We start from the raw sequence: 13,331 nt of genomic DNA on the forward strand, positions 1-13,331 counted from the left end.
AAGATTCCGCCTGCAAAATGTAGCAACTAAATCAACATCATTAAAACTGATTCACTTTGCTATACACCTGAAACTAACGCAACAATGTAAATCAACTATACTGCAATAATTAAAAAAAAAAAAAGATCCTAAGTACTTAGCAAGTATAACAGGGCAAAGTTGTTCATCTGCAGAATGGGAGAGGCGAGTGGGGAGAAGGGAACCCCAGGATCCCAGCCTTCTGGCTCTGTGATTGGCTCCTGTAGTTCTCATTTCCCTTTCCACTCCCAAGAACTCACTGCTTTGAGGAAAACCACGTGGACAAGCCCAAAGCAGATATAGGCCCGGAAAGTCTCTTTCCAGCAAGGCCTCACCAAATATTCCATATTGAAAGGGTTCATAACGGCACCCCTGGGAAAAGCGAGGCAGCCACCAGGGCGCTTCCATCTGTGGACGTTCTCACATTCTGTGGATTCCACCCTGGAATTCTGTGGAATATGTTGGGGTTTAGATCGCTCTGGTAGAAAAGGCGCGAGCATCTACAAGTTGCGATTCTCACTTAAAAGCTGCCACCTAGGATCCAGACGGGGTCTGGCACCTCCCCACCATGGTGCATATAAGACAGAGTCGCTGCGGTGGTGTGTAGACAAGGTCTGTTCTCTCTAGTATCTACCAACTTAAAAGAGATAAAAAGAAACCCCTATAAAAATGAACATCAATGGATTCTCTGGAAAAGAAAGCAAATCTGCTTAAAGCATTAACACATTGGATACAAGTGTGGCTCATATTTATATCCACATGAGGAATTTGTTACGATGTAGGGGAGGAAAGTTCCAGGACATGGCAATAGAGAGACGTGAGGGGGTTGGCGGGGGGAGGCTCTTGGCCACCTCACTTATCCTTGGCCAGTAGGGTCTTCTTGCAGCAATTAGGATTTTAAGAACTGTGAAGAAGATGGGTTATTCTCTGGAGAGAAGGTTGGAGCTATAAATGATGACCTGGTCGCATCTGTGTGATCTTTGTCCTAGATACAGAAAGGAAAACTCTGTTTTGATGACTGAATCATGCAGGATATTGTATTGTGGAATCTGTGTTTCCCGATGTGAAATTGTTGGTGGGGTTTGTAATAAAGAGATGACGTTCACACATTTAATTAATAAGTAAGTTTCTCTTGTGAGGTCTATGTTGCAGAAATTATTATCTTCATTTCACATTTGGAAACCGCACGGTATGGAGGGCTTATCTTGAACTTAGGTGACCATCTGTGCTGGCTTGCCAGGGACAGTCGTAGTTTCTGCATCTTGTCCTGTTGTCATTATTAATGGTGTCTCCTTTCCCTGTCACAAGTGCTCTGGTTTATATTTAAGTATACCGTCACCCTAGCCAGCTGACACACTGCTGGCAACAGGAGGGTTGAAGATCTTGCATTTCATTCACCAGATCATCCATTGAAGCAAATGTTTTCCCAGTTGTCAAAAGTCCTTTATTTCTGACTTGCAGAGTGACAGACAACAGCATGTCCTTTAGAAGAGAAGATGCATCACACAACAGACCTGAGGTCTCTGGTTGAAACATTGTGGCTTGTTTTTCACTTTGTTTTGTTTGATTTTCACAGTTATGGAAACCTTGGAAGATTACATTTTATGACTTCAGCAAGCATTAATTATTTATTTTGTGTCCCAATGTCATATCATTTTAAGTTATCCTGTTCTTAATAGGATTTAAAGTAAAACAGAAAAGAAAAAAATTGAAACATAGCAGCATGATTCCACGAATGCTTATTCTAGAGATTTTTTTCTTGAAAAACTTACATGAAGAAAACTGACATGCTTTCCTCAGCCCTATAATTAAATATGCCTGCCCAAAAGTCATACACGATATTTATGATTTTTGTGATTAGTGTCCATCATGTTAATGCCTATTGAAATTGCATTATCACAACCAACAATGGGTTTGCTCTGGGTGCAAAATCACCATTTCTCCTTACATCACTAGTGTCTCATCAGCTATCTTCCTTTTTGAATGACACTTTTCTGTGTCTTAGCTCATTGTGAATCATGAATTGCCAACATATGGTGCCATTAACCAAGAAATCGTCTTGTACCTTTCCTGGTTAACCGAAATGGAGTTGAAAATACAGCCTGCTGGTAACTTTCTTGTAGGTCTTTATGTGTCTGGGGGAAAATTCACATTTCAAGTGCTTCCTGCTTTCTTTAGGCCTTTCACAACAAATTTCAAAGTCTGGCAGTAGGCAGGTTGGTTTGTCATAGCAATTTTTTTTTTAACCCAGACATTAAATGAAGCCGAAAAGCTTCATGTACATCTAGTTCGAATAGTGTTTCTTCCAGAAAGAACATCCCACAGTAACAGCAATGACAATAATAGTATGTTTCATGAAGATCTGAATTACTAAGCTAATGGAGATTGCAGAAAAGGGTTACTGTTTGCCAGAGACCCCGCTCAGAGAAACTGACAATCAGCAAAAAGTTCTTAGCGAGGGCTTTGCGCGTTGGGGAGTGATGTAGAGAATAGTGCCGTGGTGTTAACACAGAGCCTCTCCAAGTGTTTTCAGTTCCTGTTCTCAAGGAGGAGGAACAAAGGGCCAGTACTAGTACAATAGCAGCTTTCCCCCATAGAACGATCAGAAAGTTTGACTCCTCAAGAGAACGTGTTTTACCGTAAATATATATCTAGATTTCATGGTTCTTAATGATTTATGTTAAGTATCTTCATTGCTAAATGCCTTTTTCTTCTGTGCACTCCCTGAAGAATCTTGCTTCAAGGAATGTCTGCAGAGGCCAGAGTCAGCTTTGCTTGAGGGGGAGGGGAGGGTTACAGCCCCTGGGGCTGGAACACATAGTGACCCAAGGGGGTTCCTTGGGCTGCCAGGGAACTAAGCAGAGTGCAAGATGGGTGGGAGAGCCCCCATCTGGTTTATCTGAAATCGACAAGAGAGCTTATCTGCCCTTACACTTTCCAAACAGCCCCAGGCAAGCAGAATCTGCCTCTAAATGTGCATCTTTTGTGCCTGGGTTGAGCTAGTCTGGAAGAGCCCTGGGTAGGACTGGGTGCTACAGATTGTTGAGGACAGACCGCCATTGTAGGTGCCTTGCTGTCTCCTTCATCCTGGAGTTTTTGCCTTTGTACTGTGTCAAGAGACAGGCAGAAACTGGCTCTCCACACACCAAATCAAGGTGGGTTGGTGTCACAGCTGCAAGCCCAGGGACATCTGGTTTAGGCTGACATCTGGAGCTGCCCTGCCATGCTCTCTCCTTCTACCCCGCCCCCATCCTTTCTGGCATTAATAATTTGAAGACAAATACTCAACAGCTAGACAAGGACCCAGATAATCTGGACCTGGGGGCCTGAATTCAGATCCCTCCTTCAGGAACACTCTGAACCAAAGGAAATAACCAGGTTAAAAGGAGATTCGTCTGGCCTTTGCCATAGGCCACCAGGACAGAAAGTATGTATGATTAGTTCCTCCTTAAAGCAAGATTACCAGGTCAGCCTGTTGCAAAGTCACGAGGTCCTTGAGATATATGCCCAGGTCAACCCAATTGCCTGCCTTCAGTGCTACTGGGCTTGGCTTTAACTTTCTAGAAGATCCACCACATCTTATTGGGTTTCAAGAAAAATCCTTTTAGGAGTTGAGCGGATCTCTTCTTTCCTTCCTGATGTGATGACCTTGCACGATGACCTGATGTGACTTCCTGGCATGATGACCTTGTCCTTCATGGGCTTCCAAATCTTTTTTCTCTGAAATGGCCAAAATATGTCCCCCACATTGCCAAAGTACAAAGGTGACTCAAGGTCAGAATCTGGAGGGTAGGCCAGTCATTGTTCTGCACATAATCTTCATCTAAATTAATCTAAAACCTTGTCTGAATGATATGTAAACTGGGCCAAGTTATGGTCAGCAGGCTAACCATCAATCCTCCTTCCCCCCACCAAACGATGGGGCTCCTACAGATTAAAAGATCACCCTCTTGCTAGGCAGTGTGTGATTTGCCCATATCTGAAATAGCAGCGTGTACATTGCACAGCTTAAGTACACTTTTTTTTTTCCTTTAATTTTTGTGGACACTGTGCCTCCTCTTTTCACTTTCTGGGAAATCGGCCAGTGTTTCAAGGACCAGGTAAAGAACAAAATAAATGTTTGTAGGTAGTTTCAAGGGAGAATGAGTATGCTGGATGCAACTCTGCCCATCCAAAGAAAAGCATTTGAAGTGCCTTTCTGATATTTTAATGAACTAGAGAGATTCAGAAGGTTGACTTTACTAGTTTACTTTTCAGATCTGTGATCAACGTGAGTGTGTTTATGTGTGTTGGGGAGGAGGAACTGTTCAGAAAGTGTAGGCAAAGGAGTGCAAACTTGAAAAAGTCCAGCTGAAGAGACTGAAACTGATTGTGTGCAAAGTCAGCTGTTAGCTCTCTGTTAATCAAGCTCCAAACGCTTGGTGAAGTGTTTACTTAAGAACCTTCAGCATATAACCTGTCCTTCTCGTTGCCCTTTTTAATAGGGATTTCACTGAAATTTGGGACGTTTCGCAGTCGGCTGTTCCTTTTTCAGGATATCAGCCTATTGGGGAGGCTGATTCTGTGAGATGAAAGAGACGGAGAACCGGCTTCCAGCAAAGGCTCCTGCCGGCGATCCCGGGCCATGTTTTCCTTCCCCGGCTGCGGAGTCGCCGCAGTTTGCCTCGGGGGGCCCGCGTGGGTCCCGGGCAGGACAGCGCATCACCTGTTGGGGCCTCGGGGAAGCGCGCGGCGCGGGGGCGGGCGGGGGGCCCAGCCCGCATTCCTCAGGGACCCGGCGCGGACAGACGGACGGACCCGGGGACGCGCGCGCGCGGAGGGACGCGGGAGGCCGGGCGCTGGAATGCAGTCTTCCTGGGCGAGAGAGACTTTGCACTGGAGTGGAGAGTAGTTTGGGGTGGGGTTTCGCACTGTCCCCTCCTCCCCACACCCCGGGCCCCTTTCCAGGCGCTTTCTGGAAGCGTTTTTTCAGAACGGCGCTCTGAAGTTTAAAGACCAGAGAGGAGCCTGGGCCGGAGGCAGGGACAATGGAAGAAAACGAAAGCCAGAAATGTGAGCCATGCCTTCCTTACTCAGCAGACAGCAGACAGATGCCGGGTAAGTAAGAGGCTCTCATTCAAAGATGGAGTTACGGTTCCGCGTGTGCCTCGCGGCTGGCTGCTGCTTTTTATAACTGCAGAGCGAGCGCCTGGCACAGAAAAGGCGTATTTCTTGGGGTGGTGCATTTTCCCAACTGAGTGGAGAGCTGTAGGCTGGACTTTTTTTTTTTTTTTTTTTTTATCTCTGGCAGGATTTTCTTAAGCAGCCAAAGAAGCGGCGGGGTGATGTTACACTGGTAGCCCCGTAAGCCGTCAGTATTTGCTAGATCTCCAGGCAGTGACAAATACATCGCCCAAAGCAGCTTTCCATGCTCACTGCTCCAGCCGCGGGAGAAAGGAGCTCTTTCTGGAAAGGTCTCTCGGGGACGGCAACACTTCCATTCATTGGTTGGGGGGATTCCACGAGGCACAGGCGTCGGAGGCAAGTTTGGTCGTATTTGAGAGTTAAATCGCAGAGTTTGGGGATGTTTTCTTTCTTTCTTTTTTTTTTTTTTTTTTCCGGATCGAAACAGCAGAGGAGCACTTGTCCATGGAGAGGAGAGATGAGGCTGTGCGAATTTTCTGTATGCTTGAATTCAAAAGTTGGGAGCTGTTAAGACAGTTGTAATAGATTTTCTCTGAGCAGTTTCCCTTTGATTGTGTTTATAATAGACTTGTCTTTTCCGTAGGGAACTTCCAGAAGCTTATGTCGTTCCAAAGAAATTATGCAGTGGGGTTGGGTGGGGAAAGGGCTCCTCGGCTGGGCCGTCCAGTGTCTGACGTCTGTGACTCCGGAGCCTACCTTGCATGTAGTATCGCGAAGGCAGCGGGTTTGGACCCCGCACAATCCAGAACCCTCCCCGCCCCCACCTTCGCCCAGGTTCATCCAGGGGCCAGTTAATAGCCATGCTTTCGGGGCTGCGGTGCTGTGCGTGGGAGTAGCAACAATGCACAGGGGAAAAGGTGTGTGTTTTTTAAAAAGGCAAAAGGGAAGTCACACATGACTCATCCACACTGAAAATGCAAAACTAAGCCAGACAGAAGAAAATGCAATTAGAAGAGATAGACATTCCCCCCGGTGAAAGGCAGGAAACTAAGAGCTGTAAACCCTGGAGAGTCAGGACGCAGAGTCCTCTGCTTGCTGGCTGTGTTTGTGCTGTGAAAGCTGGACACTCTCCTTGGGGGCCCCTGGGTGGTGGGGCCCCCTCCCCAGCCTTGTTTGATAGACAGGGTCCTGCAGCAGGAATTCAACCTCTGGGCTTCTGCTGCATTAAAAAATACTCGGAATCTAGAAGCGCAACAAGGGAGTGGAACTGATTTCAGAAACAATTTGCAAACAACCACAGCAGTTCAGAGACACTTCAGAGACTGAGATGGTGAGACTGATGCAGTGTGATCACCTTATTTCATTTATTCACTAAATATCAAGCATCTGTTCTGTGGGAGTCACTGTTTTAGCTTCTGGGGATCCAGCAATGAACAAAATAGATGAAAAGCCCTTGCCTTATATTCTAAGGGCCAGGTTTGGGGGAAGGGGAGTGGAGGACAAAAACAATAAACAGATAAATAAAATAGCATGTTATATGGTGGGGTTGCCATACTTGGCAAACAAAAATAGAAGAGGCTCAGTTAAATTTGAATTTCAGGTAAAAAATAAAAGTTTTTTAGTATAAGTATATCCCATGCAGTATTTGGGATACACTTAGGCTAAAAATTATTCGTTATTTATCTGAAGTTGAAATTTAACTGGGCATCTTACATTTTATCTAGTAAGTTTATTAAACTGTGGGGGAAAATAAGGCAGGGAAAGAGAATATTGAATATGGGGGGAACAGGGGTGAAACCGTAGTAGGGTTATTAGAGACGGCCTCACTACCGTGATGGAGGAGGGAGTGGCAACCCATTCTGGTGTTCTTGCCTGGAGAATCCCCATGGACAGAGGAGCCTGGCGGGCCACAGTCCATGGGGTCTCAAAGAGTCGGACTGACTGAGCGACTAAGCACTGCTGTGATACTTGAAGGGACATCAGAAAGAAGTGAGGGAGGGAACAAAAAGGGCATTTTCAAAGAACAACATGGGGAAAGGATGGATAGAAAAGAGGTTGAGAGAATTCTAGGCCCTGTCGGGTAGGGCCTCTGATAGTACAGTAAGGACTTTGGCTTTTATTTCAAGGGAGGTGGGAGCTGCTGGCGGGTCTGAGAGGTTTCTTCAGAGGTAGTCCTGGGTGCTCTACTGAGAATCACCCGAGTGGGGTTGGGGGCAGAGCAGGGAGCCCAGTTAGGAAGCTTCCAAAGTAAAGCAGTCACCAGCTTGGATCAGCAGGTAGGGGAGGAGAACAGGTGGTCGTAAGAAGGCAGACTTTAGATATATATTGAGGATGAAACTGAATTTGCCAAGGGATTGGATACAGGATATAAGAGAGACAGAGGAGTCAGAGATGACTTCAGAAATTTTGGTCTGTGCTTCTGGGGAGTCGTCATTAACCTGAAGGGGAAAGTGTTGGAGAGGAGTAGCGGAGAGGGTGTTTGTGACTTGGAAGTGGAGAGCAGAAAATATTTTGGCTATGGTAGGATCTGGAAGCTTATCAGGCATCTAAGTGAAGATGTTGATTGCAATTTGGATATTTGTGGCTGGAATTTAGCAGAGGGGACCCAGGATTGTTAGAGATGGTCCAGGATTGGATCTGTGTGCAGAAGAAGGCTAGAAAGGTGGCTGGGGAGTGCATGAAAGGGGGGCTAAGAATTCAGGTTAGATTTCTAAGATCCCCACTGAGTCCTGGGTGAAAATGATGCTGTGAAGTGGTGTGGCCTCTTCTCCAGTTCTTCGATATGCAAGAGGACCATGCAAAGGAGGCCAGCCTCTGATGGCTGCATCACCCATGACTCCTTGCGGGCTTGATCATATTTGACATTGTAATAATACCAGTGAGAGTGTGATATTCGAGGGCAAAGACCATGACTTCTTTGTCTTCCCCAGAACCTAACAGGGCACCAGGCATGAGACAGCGATCAATAAATACGTGCTGAACAAAAAGCTAATTATACCACCCTAGGGCTTTGAGTTTATCAATCTACAGATAGATAAGGATCTGTTGGGTGATCGTGTAACTTGTTCAAACTGAGACAGTTTTGAGAGTGAAAGGGACCACTATAAATAATTTCAGTGGGGCAACAGTTGTAACTCAGAACTGTTTTGGCAACTGGGCATATGGTCACCTTGAGAATAATTCTTATCGATGATGCTCCCATGCTCCCAGGGCTGAACCGTCAGCTGCTGGGTAGTAAACAGTGTGAAGTGCAGAGAGGTGCTTAGTAATTAGTTAGTTGAATTTGAATCTAACTATATCATGCTTTTTTTTTTGGCCCTGTGCCGTGTGAGATATTAGTTTCCCAGTCAAGGATGGAAACTGCCCCCTGCAGAGGCAGCACTGAGTCCTAACCACTGGAGCACCAGGAAGTCCAATATCCTGCTTCTTTTGAAGGCCCTTGGGCTCCCCAGAGTGGTCCTTAGGATGCCCATGTCCACCCATAGCAGTCCTGAGGCGACTGCTTTCAGTCTGGCCCCAAAGTCTTGAAACCCCTGTGCGGGTGTGTCAGCCACCTGCTTGCGTCTACCACCCCTGATTCACTGGGGTCTTAAGATACTAGTATTCACGGTGGTAGAAATCATTTCACAGTATGTAAGTATCAAATCAATATATTATATACCTTAAAATCAAATAAGATTACATGTCAGTTACATCTCAGTGAAGCCGGAAAAAAAAATCATATTGGCAGCCTTGCAGAGTACAGCCCTGGCAGGGGAGGTAGGGGGGGTGGAGGGGGTTCCCCGGGGTCCCCAGACATTCTGGTCTTTGCTCCAAGGCATCCTCTAAAATTGCCCATCAGTTTCTGTCCCTTATCCTGTTTTAACCTTCAAAGCACTTACCAGTCAGTTCAGTTCAGTCGTTCAGTTGTGTCTGACTCTTTGCAACCCCATGGACTGCAGTACGCCAGGCTTCCCTGTCCATCACCAATTCCCGGAGCTTGCTAAAACTCATGTCCATCGAGTCGGTGATGCCATCCATCTCATCCTCTGTCATTCCCGTCTCCTCCTTCCTTTAATCTTTCCCAGCATCAGGGTCTTTTCCAATGAGTCAGTTCTTTGCAACAGGTGGCCAAAGTATTGGAGTTTCAGCTTTCAGCACCAGTCCTTCCAATGAATATTCAGGACTGATCTTTAGGATGGATTGGTTTCATCTTCTTGAGTCCAAGGGACTCTCAAGAGTCTTCTCCAACACCGCAGTTCAAAAGCATTGATTCTTCGGTGCTCAACTTTCTTCATAGTCCAACTCTCACATCCATACATGACCACTGGAAAAACCATAGCTTTGACATTCATGTTACATATTATCTGTTTGTTGTCTGCCTCCTTAATTATAATGTGCCTCCCCTATGAGGGAAGGGAATTAAGTCTACTCTGATCACCACTTCACTACACTTCCTAACTCCTTTCAATGTACAGGGCAGGCACTGAATAAATACTTGCAAAAAATAAGTCAATCAGCAAACCAACCATTGAGACAAGAATGCTCTTCTGGATAGGGGAGGGGCTGTTCCTATTTTGTGTAAAATCTCTACCAAAAACCTCTTTTATTTACTTTTGTAAGATTTTTTAGAGGAATCTACATAATGGCCTGGTTTCAGCTGTTCATTTTTGTGCCAGTGTGCCTCCGGTGGTGATCTTTATGATACTAACAAGGGAGCTGGAAAAAATGGAGGAACTTTGTGTGTCCCAACAGTATATGTGATACCTAGGAGTCAGATAACCTGATTGCTGTAATGTCTGTGGTTTAGCGTAATCAAGGTTAATTTTTGCTTTGAACAGTGGAATGTGGACATTCCTGGCCAAGTGTATCGGGGTGGTTTACCTCCAGGTGACCCTGGGACCCAAGTCGTTCAAAGGATGTCTCGTTATGATGACAGTTCCCCAGGGTCTTGAAGGTTTCTGCTGGAGCTTTTGCACTTACCTGGCCAAAGGGGAAAGAAGAAAGGGAAGGAAAGAGGACCCAGGAGGTCAGGGGCCCACATAGTTTCTTCCCACGTTGCATTGAGTGGAATTAGAACAAGACCCCAACTAGATGAAGGGACTGAAAAACCTGATTTTCTTGTGTGTGCACAGAAGGATGTTTCGGTTTAAATACATGGACATACCTGTGACTGCTGTCATGGTCTATCGGAATGCGTTGCGCAGCCAGACAAAACTGTAGCTCCCCATGATGCTCTAATGCAAGAGAGCATCCCAACACAGTCTAGAAAGTGCCACCCTAGAGACAGCTGACCGGGAGCCACTATGAAGGAGTGGGGGACTCCTTCCCTGGGAGGACAGGATCCTCCTAATCTGATCCAGGAGTGAAGTCTCAGGAAGGCCATCTGCCCTGTTCTTGGCTCTCAAATGGCAAGCAGGCGTGGAACGCAGGAACAGTGCCAGGTCCAGATCCTGGGTTGCAGGTCAGCTGACCCAGCCCAGGCACCCTGAGTGAGGGCAGCGAAGCCGATCTCGGCAGCTCCTGTGGTCTCTTGCCTGCAGGATAATTTGTTCTGTGGGTGTCTTCCTTGGGGTGACCTGTCTTCCATAGTCCTCTGCCTGCCTGGTCCCTGCCCCTCCACAGCCCCCCACTTTCTACTTTTCCTTTCCAGAAGTCTCCATCCCAGCCAGGAAGCCCTTTGAAACTCGGAAGTCTCTCTCTGGCACTTGTGTACTCTCGACCCCCCACTCCTGCTCTGGGGAAGGTTGCTGGGGACCATTCTCCCCTGGAAGCTCCCATTTTGCTCTTTGCCCTGCGGGAGGGGTTGCTCTGGGCCAAAAGAGGCTGGGAGGGGCAGGAAGGGGAAAACTGGAAACCTTGTCTTCAGACTCCAGCTTCATTATTTGTTTGACACTGATTCCCAAAATAGCAAACAGCCCGACACACCCAGGCTCAAATGTTAGCACCAAAGTGCCTTCCAGACAAGGGCCAGAACTGAGCTTCTGTTTCCAAGCCTCGGGCAGTGTGTCTGCATGGACAGTGGAGTTGGTGAGACTCCACTGGCTGTGGAATTGTGACTCCATGTCCTCCCGGCTCCCCTTTGATTGTTTCTTCCTCAACTAAAAGGTCCTGTTCTCCCCCAATGGCCGGAATGGGAGAGCCGTCTCCTCTGCCTCGGGCGTGGGAGTCAATCGCTTCTAAGAACTGCGTCTCATAGAGGAAAAAGCTTCAGTGCCCCCTCCAGGGTCATGGTAGATGGGAATGGGTTGTACAGCCCATTGTGTAGGAGTCGAACAGCTGGGTTGTACAGCTTTGTGCCGGAGCCGCATTGGTTTGTTGCGGGTGCTGTGAAAGTGGAGCTGGGTGATCTGTGAGCAGGTGGGATCCAGAGCTCAGTGAGCTGCCAGGCAGGCAGGTGAGGCTGAGGGAGGCAGTGGGTCCCCAGGGCAATGAGAAGCCAGTGCATTTAGCCACTGGGGCATCTACTGTCTGTTTCTGCTGTCCTGCACATTGCATTAAACCTCGTTAAGCACCTGGAGACAGTTTAGAAGAATCCACGAGACGGTAAAAAATGGAAAAGTAACCTAAGGTGGGGGCTTCCAAGGTGGCACTAGTGGTAGAGAACCCACCTGCCAGTGCAGGAGACGCGGGTTTGGTCCCTGAGTTGGAAAGATCCCCCCTGCAGAAGGAAATGGCAACCCAGTCTAGTATTCTTGCCTGGAGAGTCCCATGGACAGGGTAGCCTGGCGGGCTACAGACCATGTGGTTGTAAAGAGCTGAACACAACTGCGCGACTTCGCACACAACCTAGGATGGACGTGACCGCCTTAATGCCAGGTGTGAAAAGGGTTGTGGTTGGAGGGTCAGCGAGGTGGGGCTGCTCCAAGGTGGGTGTTGACAGATGACCCTGAACTCCAACTCTCTCCCTCCTTCCTCCTTTCCCAATTTATTTCAAAGAACGTGGGAAACTTTTCAGTCTCCAAGGGGCTGCTGTTCTGGCTGTCTTGACCTCTTCTGAGGATCCTGAGATGAAATAGGATAGTTCTTGTGAGTTCCTGTGGCAGAGCAAGGCCCAGTAGAACTTTCTGCCCTTGTTGGTAGTTGAGGAACATGAGTGTGTGTCCTCCTGGGTGGATGTGTATATTTGTGTGTTACGTCCATGTGAAGAAATCACCTTTTCAGAGATTCCATTTTGCTAGTTAATCTAGCTGTCCAGGATAACTTTTAAAATGTATTATTTTCATGATGTCACAAGTAATCAAGGGAATTCCCTGGCAATCCAGTGGTTAGGATTCTGCCATTCCACTGCAGGGGGCACAGGTTTGATTCCTGATCAGGGAACTGAGATCCTGAGTGTCACGCTGCACAGCACCGCCCCCCCCCCCAAAAGAAAGTAATTGTAAAAATCCATTTAGAAGTCAACTCTGTTATATCAAGTACTCAAAAATTTGACTAATGCAAAACTCGTATACACACACTTAAAAGCATGAGTTTAAATCTTTGCAGATTGCCCACATATTTCCCAACCTGAGGTGCAACATTTTCCACACCTGTCTTTATTCAATAGCTCCTGTTACCTCTGTGTCTTTAGAGAAGAGACCACAAGCAAGGTAGCCATCACCAGAGGAATGGGTTGCCATTTCCTCCTCCCGGGGATCTTCCCCACCCAGAGATCGAACCTGCGTCTCCTGCAGCGGCAGGCAGATTCTATACCATTGAGCCACCAGGGAAGCCCCCATATGATGAGAAGGTAGAGTAAATAAGTGGAATTAATCTCCCCAAGTTTGGTTTTTTTTTTTCCCCCAACTTACTCAGACGTATTTATTGGATCCTTACTAATGATTTTTTGGGGCTTTCCTGATGGCTCAGTGGTAAAGAACCCTGCCAATTCAGGAGATGAGGGTTCAGTCCCCAGGTCAGGAAAAGTCCCTGGAGAAGGAAATGGCAACCCACTCTAGTATTCTTGCCTGGGAAATCTCATGGACAGAGGAGCCGTGGCAGGGTGAGGGGGGCGGTTGTGGAGGGCGAGTGGCATGGCGTGCTACAGTCCATGGCAGTCACAAAAGAGTTGGACATGACTTAGTGACCAAACAACAACTAATGATTAGCGTGGGTTGGGTGCTAAGAGAAATTCAAAGGAAAACACATGCATGAAAACTCATAATAGTGACAGTCAACTTCTCACAGTTTTTTTCATTGGTCCTCAGGTAGTATTGGTGTTGGTAACG

At 47.0% G+C, this 13,331-nt stretch overlaps 1 protein-coding gene across 3 annotated transcripts in view; it reads left to right on the plus strand.

Annotated features, from left to right (window-relative positions):
* Positions 1 to 4,808: 4,808 nt before the first annotated feature.
* Positions 4,809 to 13,331, plus strand: part of KIAA1217 (KIAA1217 ortholog) — a 361,116-nt gene continuing 352,593 nt past the window's right edge. The window contains exon 1 of one of the 3 annotated variants that reach the window (XM_043478953.1): positions 4,809 to 5,115. In XM_043478953.1, coding sequence (XP_043334888.1) covers positions 5,046 to 5,115 — 70 coding nt within the window. In that variant the 5' untranslated portion in view covers positions 4,809 to 5,045. The remainder of the gene's footprint in view (positions 5,116 to 13,331) is intronic. The other 2 variants (XM_043478954.1, XM_043478955.1) reach the window with 2 other exon arrangements.

This window comes from Cervus canadensis, chromosome 10 (assembly GCF_019320065.1).
Source record: "Cervus canadensis isolate Bull #8, Minnesota chromosome 10, ASM1932006v1, whole genome shotgun sequence".
Lineage (NCBI taxonomy): Eukaryota > Metazoa > Chordata > Mammalia > Artiodactyla > Cervidae > Cervus > Cervus canadensis.